The 18,421-nt window shown below is 56.8% G+C and overlaps 2 protein-coding genes across 2 annotated transcripts; both read right to left on the bottom strand.

The window, feature by feature from the left end:
- Positions 1-5,721: 5,721 nt before the first annotated feature.
- On the bottom strand, positions 5,722-7,542 carry INS49_004443 (uncharacterized protein; the record flags this gene model as incomplete). Its single annotated transcript, XM_043165232.1, has 1 exon — positions 5,722-7,542. One exon carries the CDS (start codon positions 7,540-7,542, stop codon positions 5,722-5,724), a length of 1,821 nt encoding a protein of 606 aa, XP_043017947.1.
- A 4,482-nt stretch (positions 7,543-12,024) lies between these two features.
- On the bottom strand, positions 12,025-14,178 carry INS49_004444 (uncharacterized protein; the record flags this gene model as incomplete). Its single annotated transcript, XM_043165233.1, has 3 exons — positions 12,025-12,481; positions 12,560-13,651; positions 13,754-14,178. The coding sequence occupies 3 exons, from the start codon at positions 14,176-14,178 to the stop codon at positions 12,025-12,027; spliced, it is 1,974 nt and encodes a 657-aa protein (XP_043017948.1).
- Between the last annotated feature and the right edge of the window lie 4,243 nt (positions 14,179-18,421).

The following is an 18,421-nucleotide window of genomic DNA, read 5'->3' on the forward strand; positions in this document are numbered from 1 at the left end:
CGGCTTCTTCATGGAGCAATCCTAGAGATCCCCCACACCGTCGAAGACTCTGTTACTCCTTCTTGGAATTGATCTGGGTCCAGAGTCATCATAGAATATGGGGCCATGCTCGAGGAGTTTACTGTCTGGGATTACTACATCTGTGCAACACGAAACTGTCAGTCACCGCCGGCAAAGGCTGATGACTCCGTACATTCAAAAAGGTAGCCACCCCGGTGCTCACAACCACGAGTTCATCACTATCGCCGTTGGTAGTATTGTATCAAAATAACAATATTTAGACTTTGTCACGATTACTAATGGGTCCCAAATTCTTGTCATATGAGGCAGAAGCATTCCTCAATCAGAGACCGTCTAATGTGTACTTGTGGTTAAAAAGACATTCCGAGAACCTGGGAAGGTCTCAATAGCACATATGAATCAAGAGACATGTAGCCATTGTTTGTGCATTGTACAATGAGGCATGTTTGGGAAAGGTCTACTCGAAATGACCGGATCATCGAGGTGACGCTTCTTGTCCTTGTGCAAATCTCAAAGACACTGGCCTACAAACTTTGTTCAAGACTCGCTTCACCATTCGATTCACTGCCCCATTACTCAACTCACATACTGAATTCCATCTAACAACTATTTTTAAGCAACATCATATCCTGATAAGGTGCTCATGGGCCTTGATCGACCCACCTCACAACTACATTCATCACTGTCGTCCTGCGATAGCCATGATCACTTGCTATACCCCTCAAACCCACTGCTTTACACCTTACCTTCACTACATGCACTTACTTCCGTGCAATGTCACGGCAATTTGCCTCGTCATGATTGTCTAAAAGGACTCAGGGCCAGCCCCCAAAAGCATGTAAGCCTGCCTGCATGTCAGCTCGGTTGTGAACACCTGAGGTGTCTCAAAATGGTCAAAGGTCCCGATTAAACCCACGTGCTCCCTTGAAGAAGGGTGTGGACTTGATCTACCAATCTGATTCTAGTCCTTCTTTAAGGATTGATCAGCGCTATCTTTAGACACGAAGCATATCCCTCTGATACCGTGACATTTGGGGGGCTTAGTAACTCGCCACCTGCCATGCTCATCCAATATCTCGGGACGATCCTCAGCACAGCCACATAGTCAATGATCAGACCGTAAGCGTTGACCGACACGGCCGGATGGCGCGGAAATTTGAACAGCTTCGAACTCAACGGTTGTGTTTCCCATTGCAGTCAACGCACCCGCAATCCTGATGGACGGGAAAGCATGCAGACTTCTTCTGGCAATTGGGTTAGGATATACCGTATGTGACCTGTCCTGCACGTTTGAAGGGCGCGCAGTTTGACATCGGTCTCTTCCCAGATGAGAAGTTGTTCCCCCAGATTGCATGCCGTCGGTTATAACCAGTTCAAGGGGGCGATCGACACACGCACCCTGTTTTTTTTTTTACTCCACCCAACCCCTCGGGTTGGATCTATCACCAAGGTCTGTAAGTCGTATGGCGGCCAGTCGGAGAGGTTCCAGCGGCGTGGGGACGTCGTACAGGAGCAAAACGGGAGCCATCTGGGGCGCCGGGATTTGCTTCCCAGCCCTGCCGTTACACCGGGCCAAGGCTCACCCCGGGGCGCGATACTATTAAAGAAAACAAGGCAATCTTGGCTGGGTGGGTGGGTGTGCGCGCCCCAGGCAGACGGGAAGTCTGCTTCCTCCTCCTCCTCCTCCTTGTACATTCCCCCCCTGCCACGCCGCGGTGATCCTGCTGTCATGTACCGATACATGGGGCGGGCAAAGTACCGGCTTGTTGCAGCCCAGCCCGCGGCGGGCCGAGGAGTGTCAGAGTCAGACGGGAAATATCTCGCTGTGCCCCCGTTCCCCCCCTCCCCCCAAGAGCTACGTACACACACGCTACGCTTATTATAAAAGGAGGGGTTGTTGGTTGATTGATTGATTCTGGGGGCCGAAGGATGAGCGGGCAGATCGTTGCATGCGAGATGGATATAGCCTGAGTCGCACGGGTTGCAGACCTGGGAGCATTTGAGTCGATCAGTCTTTTTGCGTGGAACTCGCAGATGGGGGGAGGAGGAATGGGGAGGAATGGAATTGATGGAACCCGTGGGTCGAGCGCTGCCCGACGTTCCCAAGCCCTCGGCACAGGTGCTGGGTCCATCATGCCATCGTCACCGTGGGCTCCAAGGGGTGAGAATCCTTCGGCGGGGTGGGTCGCGTGAACGAGCCTCATTGCCTGCCTAGTTGGAGGAATCTCTGGAGACGGCCCTGCGTCTGGGGCATGTCAGATGATTGAGGGATTTCGTGTGCCCGCCCCAAATTCTGAAAGAACGGTGAAGGTTCTGCTTTTGATATCCCTGGTCAGAGGGACCCATGGTTCAAACACTGGGCCTTGCTTACAGTCAGTATAATGCCTCGGTATATCGCTGTGGTGGAACAACCCTTCCGACCTCATCATCCCCACCCGTGCTGAAGAATCCTAGCAGCGTCGCTTTTGAGTCACTGTTCTGGAAGATACGGTATAGGCAGACCAGCCCGTGAGGTGTCCCACGGCATGCCAACCTCGCAGATCAGCCCGACGATTTCCATTACTGCATGTGGTTTTCCTGCGGCCTGCCGATATTGAGCGGAGCGGGTTAGGTGTGTGTGTGCTACTGTGGACAGCCCAGAACAAAAGAACCCTGCGAAGGATTCCAGCCCGCGGTGGCATGTCAGCAGGGTTAGGTGAGAAACACAGCATCAACGAGATAAAAGTCCCGTTGGCGCGAAGGATCCGATTGTGGGTGCTGGGTTCTTTAGGATTGTGTGGATTAAGTGTCATCATCACCCAAGGCTGGAAGGGAGGGGGCCTGACGCCCAGGTAAGCAGCCGCATTTGCCAGAAGGGGTCTGATCTTCCGAGCAGTTGCGCGCTGAAAAGAAGAGCAACGGATCAAACCCATGGTGCTCAACGAGAAATGTGACCGAATGCGCCTCTCGCTTGGCTCTTGAATGGGGGCACATATTATACAGGATGATGGGGCGGGATTTGTTTCAATAGTCTCTGTGATTGAAGAGATTTCTAAATCACATGTAAGTTTTCATGCCCTATTTTTGCTCCCTGACAAGTAGTGATCCTTTTCTCGGGAGACGAGCCAGATGCAACTTGAACTATTTTGATCGTCCATCGCGGTCGCGCTCAGCCAAGGAATGTCAAGGCTGCAAGATCTTTCCCACATGGACCGACATTATGAATCATACAGTTCCCGAGGCTGCCAGAATTATGCCATCAGGCATACGACTCAATGCAATTCAAAGTAGGCAAAAAATGGGAGAATACATTAGAGAAGGGCAACTTCCAATGACTTCAAATGCCGAGATGATAGCATAACAACTCTTGCAGACGAGGCGGACGGCGAGGAAGCTTCTCCAACAAGTCTACCAAGATCGGTGTCCGCTTTTCCCAAGTTTCCTATTCCCGAGGCTATCACTCAGATATCACATCTCCCGCTTACATGCCAATGGCCTCGTCGCTGCAGCCTTTCACGGCACATGCACACATGCCTAGTAGCCCACAACCCCAGGGTCCGGAGAATGCCCCTAGCCTCGTTCGGCATCGGTCAGACGTCGTCACAAAACGGAGAGCCAACGACAAGGCAGAAAAGCCCAAAGAGGATTCGGCCCCACACGAACCCGCATCATGACCGTTGCCAACCTGCTGCCGCGCGACCGTTTTTCTCTAAGCTAGTCTGGGACCCACCCACACACGGGAGAGAGACATTCCCCCCCAGCCTGTGAAGAGGCTAGAGAGAGGACCAGTCTGGGTTCGATCAAGGTTGCGAGCCAGCCACGGGAGGGGCTTCGAGCCAGGATAGTACGTGACATGGCATGCCGTAGCGGCATGCGAGAGCGCGGCGCAGAGGCAGAGTGGAGGAGTAGGGACGGAGGAGAGGGAGAGAGGGAAAATAACAACGACAACCAGACTGGCCGCCGTGCTGGTAACCACCCACCCCCCCCCCCCCCCTGGCACGCGGGCGGTCGCTCCCTCAGACGTCAGAAGTGCCTCGCAGGGCTGCGATCCACCCGCGATGGTAACCTAGGCGAGCTAGGGGGTGTTGGGGGGAGGGGGCCTGACCTGTTGGCCGGGCCCCACCGGTGGCAGCAGGTGCCTTTTACGTATACGTAGCATGAGGGCAGTAGCGGTACTATGCTCCATGTAGACTACATACAGCTGAGGAACGTACGGTATCGCACAGAGAGGTCGCCGAGCTAGACTACTGCAGGTGCGCGGCGAGGCCGTTCCACCCCGACGATCAGATTACCAACAAGGTCCCAGGCCCCGCCTTTCTTTCGTTTCTTCTTTTCTTTTCTTGCTCGGGATCTGAATGAGTGGGCAGGGGTTGATTACTTTTTTGTGACCTCATTGAGACTTTGCAAGTGACTGCTCCTCGGCCAATATAGGCGTCGCCGTCATCGAGTGTGCTTGACGTAGACACATCGGGGTCTGGCAGTTGTTACTGTGCACGCTGAACCTGGGCGCCGGGGAACAGAGACGGGGACTATTAGCTGTACCTAACAACCAACAACTGCCTTTGTGTTTTACTAGTCTACAGTACTGGACTACCTACACGTATAGATACCACCTTGTCATGAAAGTTCCCACCTCCGAGGATGAACTTTCATCACACTCTGGCACGTCTAGCCACCGTCGGCCACCAAAACCCCGGCCTCCCGTCCCCATGCCCGATGCTACATATTCTACACTACACCTCGGCATCGTGCCATCTGCTCGGACTCCAACCTCGCAACGGGTGCCCGCCCCAGCCGGGGGGGTTGGGGGTTTGGGGTTGGGATTGATTGGGGGGAAGAAACCAACAGGCACAGGACGAAAGGCCCGAACTATGTTTGTTGTACAATACATACCCACACTAAGGGTATGCAAAGGTGCGGCGCAGTCCCCGGGAGCAGGTGGACTGGACTGTAACAGTCCACATGGGTTTTAGTCTATGCTGCCCCCCGTGAGCTTCTTCTTCTTTACACTACTACGGTGTGTACAACCCGCCAGTCCCTTTGCCCTCCCATCATCATCTCCACCCGCCTGCGCAGCACCGTCGTGGGGCCCGGCCCATTCCCGCCACGCATGTGCATGTTTCCCAAGGTGCTTCCAGGCATCATGACTCTGCTGCATGCGTATCTTTCCCACTTTTTCTTTTCGTCATGTAAGTAGTCTACCTACATACGTACATGCAGCAAAGATGCGCCTGCATTGCATGCAGGCGGCCGCTGGGGCCGGGCAAAAAACGGTTCACCTTGGCAAGTCGTCCGCATCCCGGCCCCCTTCCACCATCGTCGATGAGGTGGTAAGTCCCCAAAAAAAGTTTGTCAGACCAACAGGGCTCTTTTGTGCCTGTTGGTTGTCTCTGGGCTAGTTGGCAGTGCGGCCCACTCGAAAGCCTGCCATCGCATCTGGAGGACCAAGTGCGAAGAAGGCTAGGAGCAGCAGGTGAGTGGGGCCCAGAGTGAAGAGCCCACCACCCATTCAGAGCTGTGCCTCGCAGGGCTGGACAAGGCAGGCCCAGCTAGGCAGTTCGGATTCTTCTGGGCTGAGCTAGGCTGGCCAGGCAAGGCTGCCCCCCCCCCCCCAGGTATACTGTACTGTACTGTACTTCGTTTGTCTTGCGACAAATAGGTCCGATTTCTATCACGCACGGGCGGGACAAGCCGAGACCCTCGGTCCATCCCAATCCCGGTCTAAAGGTTATTTGGCCTCCTCCCAGGAGGCATGCGGATCCCCAGCGCCGCAGCCCTGGCAGCAGAAGGGTCATCAGCTGCTGCTCCTGCTCCTGCTCCCCCAGGCCCGTGCTGCTGCTTCTTCGGCACCCTGATCTCGTCGACCTTGCTCGCCTGGAGCGAGAACGCCGGGCAAACCCACTCGCCGCAGCTGCACTTGAACCCCTGCCACGCGTAGCGCCCGATGTTGGTTCCGCACCGGGATCCGCCGCCGCCGTTTCCGGGGCACATCAGCCGGCCGTCCAGGAGGCCCTCCCCCAGCACGTCGCTCATCCACGATAGTGGCTCGATGAAGTGGTGCGGGCAGGGTGGTCTGCTCTTTGTGGCTGCGGACTGCTGCTGGTGCTGTTGATGCGGGATGATAAACCGTGACGTGGCAAGGACGCGCCGGCACTTCTTGCAGCGGAGCTCGCTGATCGTTGTTTTGGACTCGTCGTCGCCGCCATCGACACCGTCTTGGGCGCCCTTGTCGGGCTTCGGCAGCTTCTCCTCGTCGGCGTGGTCGTCCTCGAAGCGGATCCACTCGGGGGCCCTGCCGATCTTGGCGCTCTCCTCGACCTCGCGCTCCCACAGCCACCGCTGGTAGACGGGGTGCTTCTCCACGGCCTCGTCGCCGCCAGCCGTGGGCATCCTCATCATGACCCACATCTCGAGCTGCTGCATGAACCCAGGGTTCGGCTCCGCGATCTCGCGCGTCCGGCGCACCCAGTCGAGGGCGGCCTGGACGGCCTTCCGGGCCGTGTCGGCGTCCGGGGCGCGCTGGTGCGGGTCGAGCATGGAGGGCGTCAGGCCGTAGCGGTGGGGGTACTTCCACAGCAGGTAGGCCAGGACCGCCGTGACGGAGCGCGACTTGCCCATGGCGCAGTGGACGAAGACGGCGCCGGGCTTGGAGGGGTCGGCGGGCGCAGGTGCGTGCTCCTGCAGGGCGATGTTGCGCATTTGCGCCTCTGGTAATGACTCGGTCCTGGGCTTCTCCCGCTCGCCGTCCTCGTCTGTGGCCCCGTCCTGCTCGCCTTCTCCGCCTCTCCGCCTCGTCCCCGGCAGCGCAGTGCCCCGCGGCCAGGGGCCCTCCCCGCCGCGCAGGCCCCTCTCAATAAACCTCACGGCGCGGGGCAGGTGCACCAGCAGGTCCTCGTCTTCTACGTCCACGTCGACGCTGAGGTGGACATAATGGTTCTCGAAGCCCTGCCAGTCGACAAAGCTGTACTTGATCATGCTGAGGATGTGAGTGATTCCCTTGCCCTCCATGGCGCCGGGCCTGCGCAGGGCAAAGACGCCGCCGACATACAGGTCGTCCGGCCCGTCGACGCGGTTGAGGGCCATGGCCTTCTTCTCGATGTACTGCAGGTGGGCGTGGTCGGCGCCCTCGAAGGCGGAGCGCGGGCCGTGGCAGCGGTGTTTTGGTGGGTCAGGGCCCGTGGCGGGTGCCGTAGTGCCGGTGGAGCTGTGTCTGTTGTGGGCGGCCAGCTCCCGCTTGATCTCGTTGATGTCCAGGCCGGTCAGGGCGGCAAAGCGCGAGCAGCAGCCCGGCGACAGTGAGGTGACGTCGTGGGCGGTGCTGTCGCTGTCGTAGTCCTCGCCTTCGCCCTCAGCTTCCCCCTCGCCGTCACTGCAGGCAAAGTCGTCGATGTCTATACTGCCCTTCGGGGCGGTGGTGGTAGTAGGCTCGTTGGTGGTGGCAGTGGTGGTTGCTGGTGTTGGCTTTGTGTCTGTGATGGTGGTGTTGTTGTTGGTGGTTGTGGTGATATTTGCTGCGCGGTCTGACTCATCAATCGATGGCATAGTCTCGATGCAGCCTGGTCCAGTTTCCGGTCTGAGAGTCTTCGTAACAGTCAGTGATCGCCCTGGCCGGTGATCATTTCGGGTCCCTGTTCAGAGGCGAGGCGAGGCGTGGTGTCCAAGAAGTCCAAAGAGGCAGGTGGATGCGATGCGATGCGCGATATCCGTATGTGTGTGTGTGTGTGCGTGTGCGTGTTTGATGGATCGAGGTGACATTGACGAGCAGCGACGGGCGGCCGGTCGATCAGATGCAAGCAAATCTGGACTGCCAGCTGCCAAACAGTCGACGTCGACGTCAATGTTTTCGGGCGCGGGCTGATCCGCTCCACCGACCACCACCGAGAAGAGGAAAAGAAAAACGGCTGCCCCGCCTTTCCGGCCCCCACGCCGAGCTGTCGCCCCTCCCCTTTGGGGACCGCGGTCCCACATCCTAGCGCGGGGCAGCTGGTCGCCACTCACACTGACCTGCTTACTACTCAAGCTGTGTACGTTTTGCAGCAGGTCCGTCTCACTCTGCTTGATTACTACTCACCTCGCTGGCCTGGCACTCCACACCTCACGGCTCACATCTCACACCTCACACCGTAAACCAAACCCACCAGGCTTCGCTTGTCCCTGTCTTGCAGAGGAACTAAATTTTAGTGCCATGGTAGACTGCAACTGGTTATCCTAGCCTGAAAACAGCCGCCAGCCCTACAGCCGCACAGTAGTCTCCCAGGCAGGGCACCCAGGTTACAGGTAGGCATAGACTAGGCACAACTAATCAAAAGAACCAACCGGTGGTCACCGGTACCTACATAGGGCTGAAAGCGAAACAGCCCGCTCTCTGGTCAATACCTCCCAGGTGTATAGCAGATAAATATAGAAATTTTCCGTAGACCCCAGCAGTACATAGTCTGCAAGACCGTTCATCCCCTCTCAACACCACCGTCACCACCACGCCACGATGCAGACTGAGAGACTGACTGGTCACCAAAATCTCAAACCCATGCTGCAACACACACACTCTCTCTCTCGTCCTCATCCTCCGACCAGGTAGCCAGTCCTCATCCCACATCCCGGCCCAAGCAACATCATCACCATCGTCATCACCTCCCAGAAACCTCAGCCCTGCAACGGCCGTCTCAAGTTGCCGTTTGAGACACATCACATCACATCTCAACCGCCCAGCCAGACCAGTAGTGGCCTAGCTCGTCACAGTTACATCCCTTCCCTCCCTGCTCAGTCTTTACCGGGTACTGTACATACATACACCCATGCATACATACATAAATACAGGTGATGGATCCCCTTCCCTCGGCCTGCCCGAGCGTCAGGTAACGCCGACCACAATGCGCAACCCGCCCACACCCTGGCAAGGCAAAGACAACCGTGACGAGGCTGCGCCCGACCGGCCGAGGTAAGGTACCATCAAGGAGGAGGAGAACCAAGCATGGCAGGGCTGGCAATAGCTCCGGGATGACATGGGCTGCTCTTCCTTCATTCCTCCAATGCTCCTTCATTTGAACACACACACACACACACACACACACACACACCGCTTCGAGATGTGTTCTTGGTACTGCCCTTCCCCAGGCAATGTTGCACGTGATCTTTCGATGGTAGTATTCATTTATGCATCGGAGTCCATGGAAGCCCTCCAAGAGAAAATTCTGTTTAGGAAACAAGAGAAAACTTGATACAGTTCGTGTCAAACGGACTGCTGCTGCTTGGTGGGCTGAATAGCTCCAACATGTGCGCCTGTAGCCCAACCAGGCCCGCCTGCCAGGGCGGTGCGCGTAAAGGAAAACAAGAAGGGGGATGAGAGAAAAGACCAAAAAAAGAAGATTGCCAACCCGACAAGCAACTCGATCGACGATGCAATGTATTCCATCGCCCAAAAAGGCCCTGGTTTCCTGTTCCATTTACTACCAGCCCGCAAGTATACCAGCGGGAAGGAAAAAGGCAAGGAAGCCAACCTGCGAAGTCTCTCTCTTCCACTCTCTTCTCCTAAATGTGGACATCCTTCCCGCAGTCGGTTTCTCCCTCGGTCCAGGCTGTCGCTCACATGAGAAGCGAGCAGTATGTTGCTGAAATTCCCTCCGTCATGTCTTGTTTCGCCTCGCCTCGCCTCGCTGCGCTCTAGCGACAGAGTCAAGAGCGCTCACAGGTAGTGTAGGATCAGAGCCCGCATTCCCCCGGTAAAGCGAGGTGAGCTTGGCCGGTTGTGCGACTCCCAAGAATCCTTCCCGCCAAAAACGTATACTCACTTTCCAGAAAGTCTGAGTGATGATGATGACAATGAGGCCCCCAGAAGGGGGCCATCATGCAAGAACGTACATCGCTAAAAAAAAAAAAAAATTGCAAACAAGAACTCAATCATGTGTTTCGCCGCCGTTCGACGGCAGGTGGCGCAGGTGTCATGGTCCGACATCTTGGCCATCGGTTGCGAAACATGGCGGCGGAATGTCGTGAAGCCTTCCTTGCCCAACGAGCAGAACAGGTACAGTCCGTGAATGGCTTCTGTTTCCCCCGCGTGCACAGTGCTGTGCTGTGGAGTCATATGACAAATGGACTGGGCTGATCGAGCTGCCGACAGATCATGATGCGGTAGGTAGTCAAAGCCACCAAGCCCTGCAAATCCCGGCTCTCCGGTGTCCAGTGCACAGTAGCGAAGGACCTGCTGTGAGCTATGCAGGCACCGGAATCCTTCAAACCTTCTGCGGGCCTCGCCATGGCCACCTCATTTCGTCAAATCAGGCGTGCCAAGCGATGCCGACAGGCCTTTGTCTACACGGGCTGAGAGCTGTTTTTTCAGGGTTTGGCTGCCACACCGTCTCGGTCGGCTACGGGTTCCATCTGCCCTTGATTATCCCCGATTTTTGTCGACGCGTTGATACCACGGCGCCTCACCTCGGACCCCTACTTGCAAGGCTGTCCACCACCTGCATGTCTCTGAAGTCTCCGCTGACCATGATAAAGCAGGTGTTGCCGAAATGCCGACAGAGTTTTGTAAGGGATTTGCAGTGCGTTACGGCGCAGAGATCATGTCCCCATACCTTGGCTCAGGTATGGTGTGGGCCAGCCCCGCGAGGTGTCGAGGTATGTCTTGATTCGCAAGGCAGCAGAAATATGGACCACTAGCTAGCCTGTTGTGTTCAAGGAAGCAGCCCTGCGGCGCAGTCCCAGGCGATAAGTTGTGGCGGTTAAGGATCGACTAGACTATCTAGAGGCAGCTTGGCCAGCAGATGGGGTCGGGTCGTGCAAAGGACAAGACATGGAGCGGACCGCATTATGTGAGAAGCGTCCGGGGTTCGACTCCCAAAAAACCAGACTTGTCGCATGTTTTCCTTGACAGGTCAGCCGAGTCAACGTAGGCAGACGCTAGCTGCTTCACTGGTCCAGCGACAAGGGAGAAACTCGTGGATAATTCTCTTATCACGAAGCGGACCTGCCGGCCAGGCACCGACTTGGAAAGATACTGAATCGCGCAGCAGGAGACGACACTGCAGGTGGGAAAGCTGATCAAGTTACGTACGGTACGGGGACCCGTGTGTGTGAGTTGCATCTGCCGTGGTCAAGCCAGCCAACCTAGCCAGTGGATACAGCATGAGGTCGGGGATGAGATCCTTCGAACTATCCACATGATGCCAGGTCCGTGCTACAATGAAAAGAAGGCTCAGCATATGAAGTCAAAGCCTTGTGTCGATTCGACAAGCTTGCCAGCAGAGCATGCGCCAACGCTCCTGCAGGCGGGCTTTGGCCTGTAGTGGTCCACCCGAATCCTTCGCGCACTCTTGCCACCTTCAATCCGCCCGTGGGGAGTGGGGAACGGGCCACAGTAGATTTCAAGGGCCTCGAGCTTTGTTTTTTTCTGATTCTTTCCTTCTTCACAGGCGCTTGGTTGCATGGGATAGCAGAGAGCTTGTTTACCTCTGGCGTGCCTGGCGTGCCAGAAAGATATGACGTTGGGAATCGATTTCTGCATTTGTCGCGATGCCAGCCACCAACATCTGACTGCATTCGGCTTTAACGTATAGAATAATTATTTCAGTGCACCCATGTGGCGTACTTTTTGTGTCGTCAGCGTCCCGCATAGTAGCGAACCGTTTCGAGACGTCTGAATTCCCAGCCCTGCTGCTGACGCTCAAGCCAGCCCTCTCGCAGACGGCATAAGTGTTGCCCGCAGTTTCGAGCGCCCCGAGCGACGCCTTGGCCCGTGCAGCTCGCCTTTGATTTGCCAGACATGTCGTACACATCTGACGTCGCGACGCCGCGGCCTTTCCCCCTGGTGACCAAGGCCAGCTCGCGACCACAAGATTGTCAAACCAGAGTGATTGATCGTATTCGGGGTTTACAGCCCAGCTTGCTGGTGTTGACAGCTTCTCCTCCTCGCGAGGCCTCACACAGTCCCGCAGTTGCGCCCCTGTTGTTTCACAGATGCGCACATCAGAGCCCGGCCGCCACCGGCTGGGCACCTTAGTCCTCCGCTATCAAGAGCTCGCCTCACCTCCCGGGTGGTTGCGGCGGCTCCTCTTCCATCATGCATGCGTTTTCCAGCATGTTGGTCCACTTGCCACTTGTTCCCGCATGGCTATGCTTAAGATGTTGTCGGAAATGATCGGCCCTGTAAAACTTCTTGGAGCTATTACACTCGCGGAACTTGTGGTGGTCTTGCAAGTGACGCACGCGCTCGTCCCAGTCCTGTTCAGTGACATGCCGCACGTGCCCCGCAGGGGTCAACCCGGATCGAGCGAACTCCTCGCCGCAGTATCCGCAGGTGTCGGCTTCACCAGGCCGTGTGGTTGATTCGTGGAACGCCCTGTCATAAGTTGCAAGTGCCGAGCAAGACCAAGAGTGTCGCCGTACATGCAGCGAATTTTGGTGTCGCTCAGCCTCATTCTTGTTCTTGAACCGATTTCCACAGTAGGCACACTCATATTGTTTCTCAGCCTCATGAGCACTGTTTGGTAGCATAAAAACTCGTGTCAGCCAGGAGCTCCCCATCGGCGTATGCATTGCATGGTGGTGATTAACTAACCCCAGTTCTTCACGAGTGTCGAATTTCTTCGGTTTTTTGGGACAACAGTCGCACATGTAGAATCCTTGGATTTTCCCGACGCCGTTGTTCGTTCGCAAGGTCGGCTCCGTCAGCTTCCGAGGACTTACCATGTTCCTCTGATCGCTTGGTCCCCTTTGGTGCAGACCGGTCCGAGGCACGATCGTCGTTCTTGGACTAAGCGTCAACGAGTTCGGTGTGGCGAAGGGTGAGCTTGCTACATCTGTCGGCGACAGGCCGCTTGGCGACAGACCGATGGGCGACCTCCGGCCAAAAGACAGCGAAGAGGTCATGCTAGTGGCTGTGCTCAATCCTCCAAGGCTTCCGCTTCGGTCGCCTGACGACACGGAGGATATACTACCGTGGGGCGGGTTAACCGAGAGCCGGGGCGCTGGACTACCCCTTGAGATACCTTCACGGCGGCGAAGGAGATCGCTGTGGCTAGACGCGTTCCGCAGAGCGGGTTCTTCAACAGGGGGGCTGGACGCGCGTCGCTTCAGACTCTGGCACTGGGTATCAAGGCTGTTGACACGCGAGTGCTGGCCATCGTCCAAATGGATGTGGCGCAAACGGTTCGTCTCGTCCATTGGAAACTCCATCTCGTGGTCATACGTATCCGCCGGCGTCAGGTCGCCAGGAAATGCGCCTGAATTTTGCCTTCGGGTCCTTGAAAACGGGCTCCGGTCAAAGTCAATCGCTGATGGCGGCTCAATGGGTGAGCGGTAGTCCTGCGACCGAGCCAGTTGCGCAAAAGGGGTACTTCGAGGAGACACTGCCGAGTTCAGAGGTGTGTCCGCATAGCCCGTAGACTCAAGAATAGGGGCAGGCTTAGAGCGGGTCGGGAGCGAGAGTTGAGGGAGCTGGATATGGGGCCGGTCGGAAGAGGGCCATGTAGGAGACGGGCCGTCTTGCAGCGAGCGCATAGACGCGCTCAATGCAGATCCACGAGACGGCACACTATTGTCCAAGCCTTTCTTTGCATCCAGCTTCTTCAGCTGCTGACTGTCATACGAGTCGCCAGAGGGAAACTTGTACTGGTCGTGGACGCGGAAACTCGGGCCTTTGTCTCGTGAACTAGGAGAAGCACGTTAGTTGAGGACTGCTTGGCCAAGAAGCGATCGGGTTGGGTACGCGGCTTCTTTTTAAGACACATGAGAGAACAGCGGATAGACCTACGTTGAGGAGGCATAACTTGACAAACTCGAATAGCCTTCGTCCTTGCCTGTCAGGGTCGTGTTGCTTTCTCTCCTGCGGTAGTCAAAATCGTCTGGTGTGGCCCTCGACTTCCAACTACCATAGCCACTTTCCCTGCCCCCGAAGAAGCTCTCGTTGTATGAGTCCTTGCGTTGTCGCTCGAAAAAGTCGTTGTGATGTGCTTGCGGCCCTTCGACGGGCACGAAACGTGGTGGGGGAAGAGCAGGTGGAGGGTTCTCGTGGGAGGGCGCATTTGGTATTCCCATTCCTCCCGGAGAGAAGGTTCGGTCAAAATTGGGGTTGAAAGGCCCGTGTGAGCCAAAAGGTCTCTGACTTGAGCCATAGCGGTCGTCGTCGTATATTGATATGGTGGGAGGACCAGGTGGTCGCGCGCCGCGGATGTCCATCTTAGGCAGGGCTCGGATATGGAGAGATTGTGGCTGATGCGAGGTTTGAAGCTGGCAAAATGGCAGGTTGTGACGCAATGACTTGGTTCACCTGATGTAGACACCGTTAGGAAGAGTCAGGAGAAGAAGAAGCGGCCTTTGGCCCCGAGGATGTTCTGGGACCCACGTCAGAGTCAAGAAATGACGTTGAGAGTGCGAGTCAACACGAGTTCTGCTGCTATTGCTGGGCGTGAGGGCGGCGAGGTCTAGGGTCGTATGTAGTCTCGGAAGCCGGGTGCATTTGTTTCGAGGTGTCTGGTAATCTGGGTGGGTGTTGGTCTGGACTCAATGCGCCATGGGAGACCGGGGATGGATTGAGTCGTGTATGACGGGGCCAGACCAGGTAAATATTGGAGCAGCACGGAGAGCAGTCGGTGCTGCGGTGGGAGGAGGAGCAGAGGGAACGGCAGATGCTGATGTTGCGCTGGCGCGGATGCTGATGCTAATGTTGATGTTCGGCCGGGCTCGGTTCTGGTGACGATGCTGGTGTTGGGTGATATTTATTTACGGTACGTCTTGTACACTGTGACGGCAGTGGAAGTCGGCAGACAAGCAGCAGGCAGGCGGTACCTCAATCTTGAGTCTGGAAGAAGCGGGTAAAGTGCAGGCGCAAGTAAACAAGGCGTAGTCGACCGTGCCCGAGGGATGGGTGGCGCTTGTGTATAAATGTGTATAAACAACGGCAGCGGTAGAGAACAGAACCGGTCAAACAGGAAATGCAGGCGGCGGAGATGCACAGAAGAATCCAAAAAAGGTCGCTGGGTTCCAGTCCAGGGCCCGTAATAATCGAGTCGGGTCGGGTCGAGGTCGAGTCGAGTCGAGCCGAGTCAAGGCAGGTCGAGGATGGGCGCGAACAAGCAAGCAAGCAAGCAATATTTCAAGAAGGGGATGTGGAGGGAGGAGAGGGAGGGCGCGGATATGTGCTTTCCTTATGTTGTGCACAAGCCTTGGTCCCAGTGCAGCAAGCGCAGGGCAGGGTAGAGCAGGGCTGGGTCGATTCGAAAGGAGGAAGGAAGCAGGTGGTATAAGGAAGGGAAGGTATGTACGTATGGATGGATGTACGCAGGTATGTATGTATCATGTCACATACTGCAAGGTAAGGTGGAGTTTGCGGTTGCAGGTCTCACTCATTTCAATGCTCTACAGAGGAGAGCAAGAGAGAGAGCCATGTCTCTGCTTGCTTGCTCCTGCTCCTGCTCCTTGCTCCCTGCTCCTCGTTCCTTGCTCCTTGCTCAATACCGGTACCGGTACGGTCCCTGGTACCGGTACTGGGGCAGGGTACCGGGTACCTGAATACCTGGACACACCCAGGGTGGGGCCCCGAAATGGTTTAGGGCATGGTGGTAGCCCAAGCTTGGGGCGGGAAGCAGGGGTCCAGGTCGGGCAAGCTGGCAGGCAGGCCTAGCAGGGTCGAAGTCGAAAGTCGGAAGCGACCAGCCAGGCAGGACTAAGCAAGGAGGAGCAAGGACTGACTGATGGAGTCGAGTTGAGCGACGTTCGTGCCTCCTCCGCCCTTTCCTGTGTTCCGCTGTCAGGGTCCCTCCCCGTTCGAGGTCTGCCTTGCCCCCCAGCCCTGCGAGTGCAAGTGCAAGTGAGGGCAACTGCGTGCTGGTCAGTACTGTGTTCCTGTGTGCCTGTGTGCCGGTGCGCCTGTGCGCCGAGTTAGCCACTGTACCATTGTGCAGGCGTACTGGTGTATCCGGCGAACGGTGTTGCCGTATGCGGTAAGTGTTTCGCTCTTTCCTTTTTGCGCCGAGACATGCCAGCACCGTGAACAATATGGTCTGCCTGCCTGCCTGCCTATCTGCCTGTCCGTCTTCTTTCCGTGCAGAGCAGCGTCGTCGCCCGGCATTATGGCAGAGCGTGACTCTCTTCCTGAATGCGAAACCGCCATCCTCCTCGTCCTGTGTTGTCCGCCGTCCCTGTCCGCCGGAGGCGAAAAAGCCACTGACATAGATGAAGCGCAATCAATACACGTTTCTAAAATAAGAAGGGCAGCAGCATGTACATGTAATATGTACGTATGGCATGGCATGGCACGGCACGGCGTGGCATGGCATGGCAAGGCAAGGGAAGGCGACGCAACGCAACGCCTCGCATGGCATGGCATGGGCAGGACGGCAATAATACTGTATGAAAGCCATCAACCGAAACCGGTGGACGCTCTCCTTCTGTCAGCCCAGTCAGTCCCAGTAGTCATCCGACGTGCATCCAAAAGATGGAGGTAGGTCAGATCGGCAACGGGGACATGAGGACTGCTCCCACGTCTGAGTGAGTACAGTACTACTGTCAACACCTAGCACCGGGGGTGGGACATAGTCCCGATGACTTGTGTCGAGAGACCAAGCTGGTACACCTGATTCCACCGTTTTGCGCGGCCACTCCTTGCGTGAGATAGGTACCTCAAAGGTTCCTGTTCAGTACCTGCGGCCTGGCTGCACGCCTGCTGCCTTGGGGAAGCTGCAGTTGTCCCTGCCTCCCAGGGCTGGATTGCTTCCCCGTCTCCCACCCCCCCCTTCCTGCTGCTGCCCTGCTCTTACCGTTTCTTCCTCGTAGGGCAGAGCATACGGAGTACGGACGTACTGCAGTGACCTTAACCGAGCACCGCTCCGTAACGCCTGCACAGATACAGAGTACCTCTCTTGCCTGCACTTGCCCCTCCTGGCTTCTTGCCCGCCTGCCAGCCCACCCACGAGGGTGCTTACCGTTTGCTGTGGCCGACGACTCGACGAGACAGGTGAAGAGAGGACTACCAAGACATTCTCTGCCCATGGACGACATCCAGGCAAACTGAAGCAGTTCCAGCTCTCGCACCTCGCCCCTTTGTCCTGCTCTGCTCTGCTCTGCTCTGCTCTGCTCCGCTCCATTCTGCCCTGCCCTGCCATGCTTGGTCAACCGAGTGCAACCAAGGCAGCGCAGTGGCCGACCTTCGCGTGTATTTGGGCATCCACACATCCACACAATCCACCTGTCGACTGCTTGTCCGTCCTCTCATCCACTCGCCCACATCCCACATCCACTCCGTGGCCCACGGCTCAAGGCAGGCCTGTGGTCTTCGCAGCACGGCGACAGAGCGAGCGGCAAACAACCGACGGCTTGGCCTGGTCTAGCTTGGCCTGGCCTGGTCTGACAGCCACGACAGCCACGACAATCGCGACAATCTCGACAATCAATGACAATCACCGACAATCACCCCAGCCCGGCGGGACGGAGCAGCCAGGACAGGGACGTGGACGGTGAACACAGAGTGCAGGATGCTTCCCAATCGCTAGGGGTCTCCCATGCTCGGGCCCCGGGGCGATTGTCTGGGATTGGGCTACCCCAACTCTGACTGGATGCACTGGACCTGCCAGCATGCCTGCCCGTGCTGCTTGTCGTCTCGCGTTTTTGCATTCCAGCAAAGAAATAAGGCCCGTCCTGATAAAAGTACCAGCATCTGCCTGAACCACGCCATTGCACATGGGACGGACGCAAGCCATGCCCCCTACCGCAGGGCCGCACACGCCCACGCCACGCCGCGCTATGCTATCCTGCGCCATACCATGCCATGCCATCCCATTCATCAGCGTCCATTCCATCAATGAGTCTTCTGGCCTGTCTGGCCTGCGGAGCAACATTGACAGATGGCTACAGCTCTCCGCTGGAACCCTCGGTACCAGGCTACGGTGTGGGGAACACTTCGACTTGTCGTTGCCTCCGTGGCGGTGTCCTCCATCTCACCCGTCAGGTTTCCATGCTGACGGTGCAAGGTTCCCAAAAGGTCGCTAATCTGGGAGTGGGTGATTCCCCAGCCCTACAATGGCAGAAAAAGCAAACAGCCAACAGACACAGTCCACCCCCTGTCTGCATGTCTGTTGCCTCATTGTGGAGTCCGTCCACCCTCTCTTGGCCCTCACCCACTGCCCACTCCGCTCCACTTCAGTCCAATCTTCAGACCCATGCCCAATCCTTTTGATTAAACGGAGCGGGTTGCTTGGCAATGTTGCAAACTGCAAGGTGTGAGGACAGGCCCCGAGCTCGAGCCCATCCCATTAATCCATCATCAATGATGGGAGGGGAGAGGGGCAGGGAGAGGAGCACGCTACTGTACGGCCGCGCATGCCCACCCTTCAGTGGTCATCTCTCAGTTAATTGACGTCCCCACCGTGCTGCTCACTGGACACAATCACGGACCCGAGCAAAACCGAAGAAGAAGGGGGGGGAA

Source organism: Diaporthe citri (assembly GCF_014595645.1).
Source record: "Diaporthe citri strain NFHF-8-4 chromosome Unknown scaffold_12, whole genome shotgun sequence".
NCBI classification, from domain to species: Eukaryota; Fungi; Ascomycota; class Sordariomycetes; order Diaporthales; family Diaporthaceae; genus Diaporthe; species Diaporthe citri.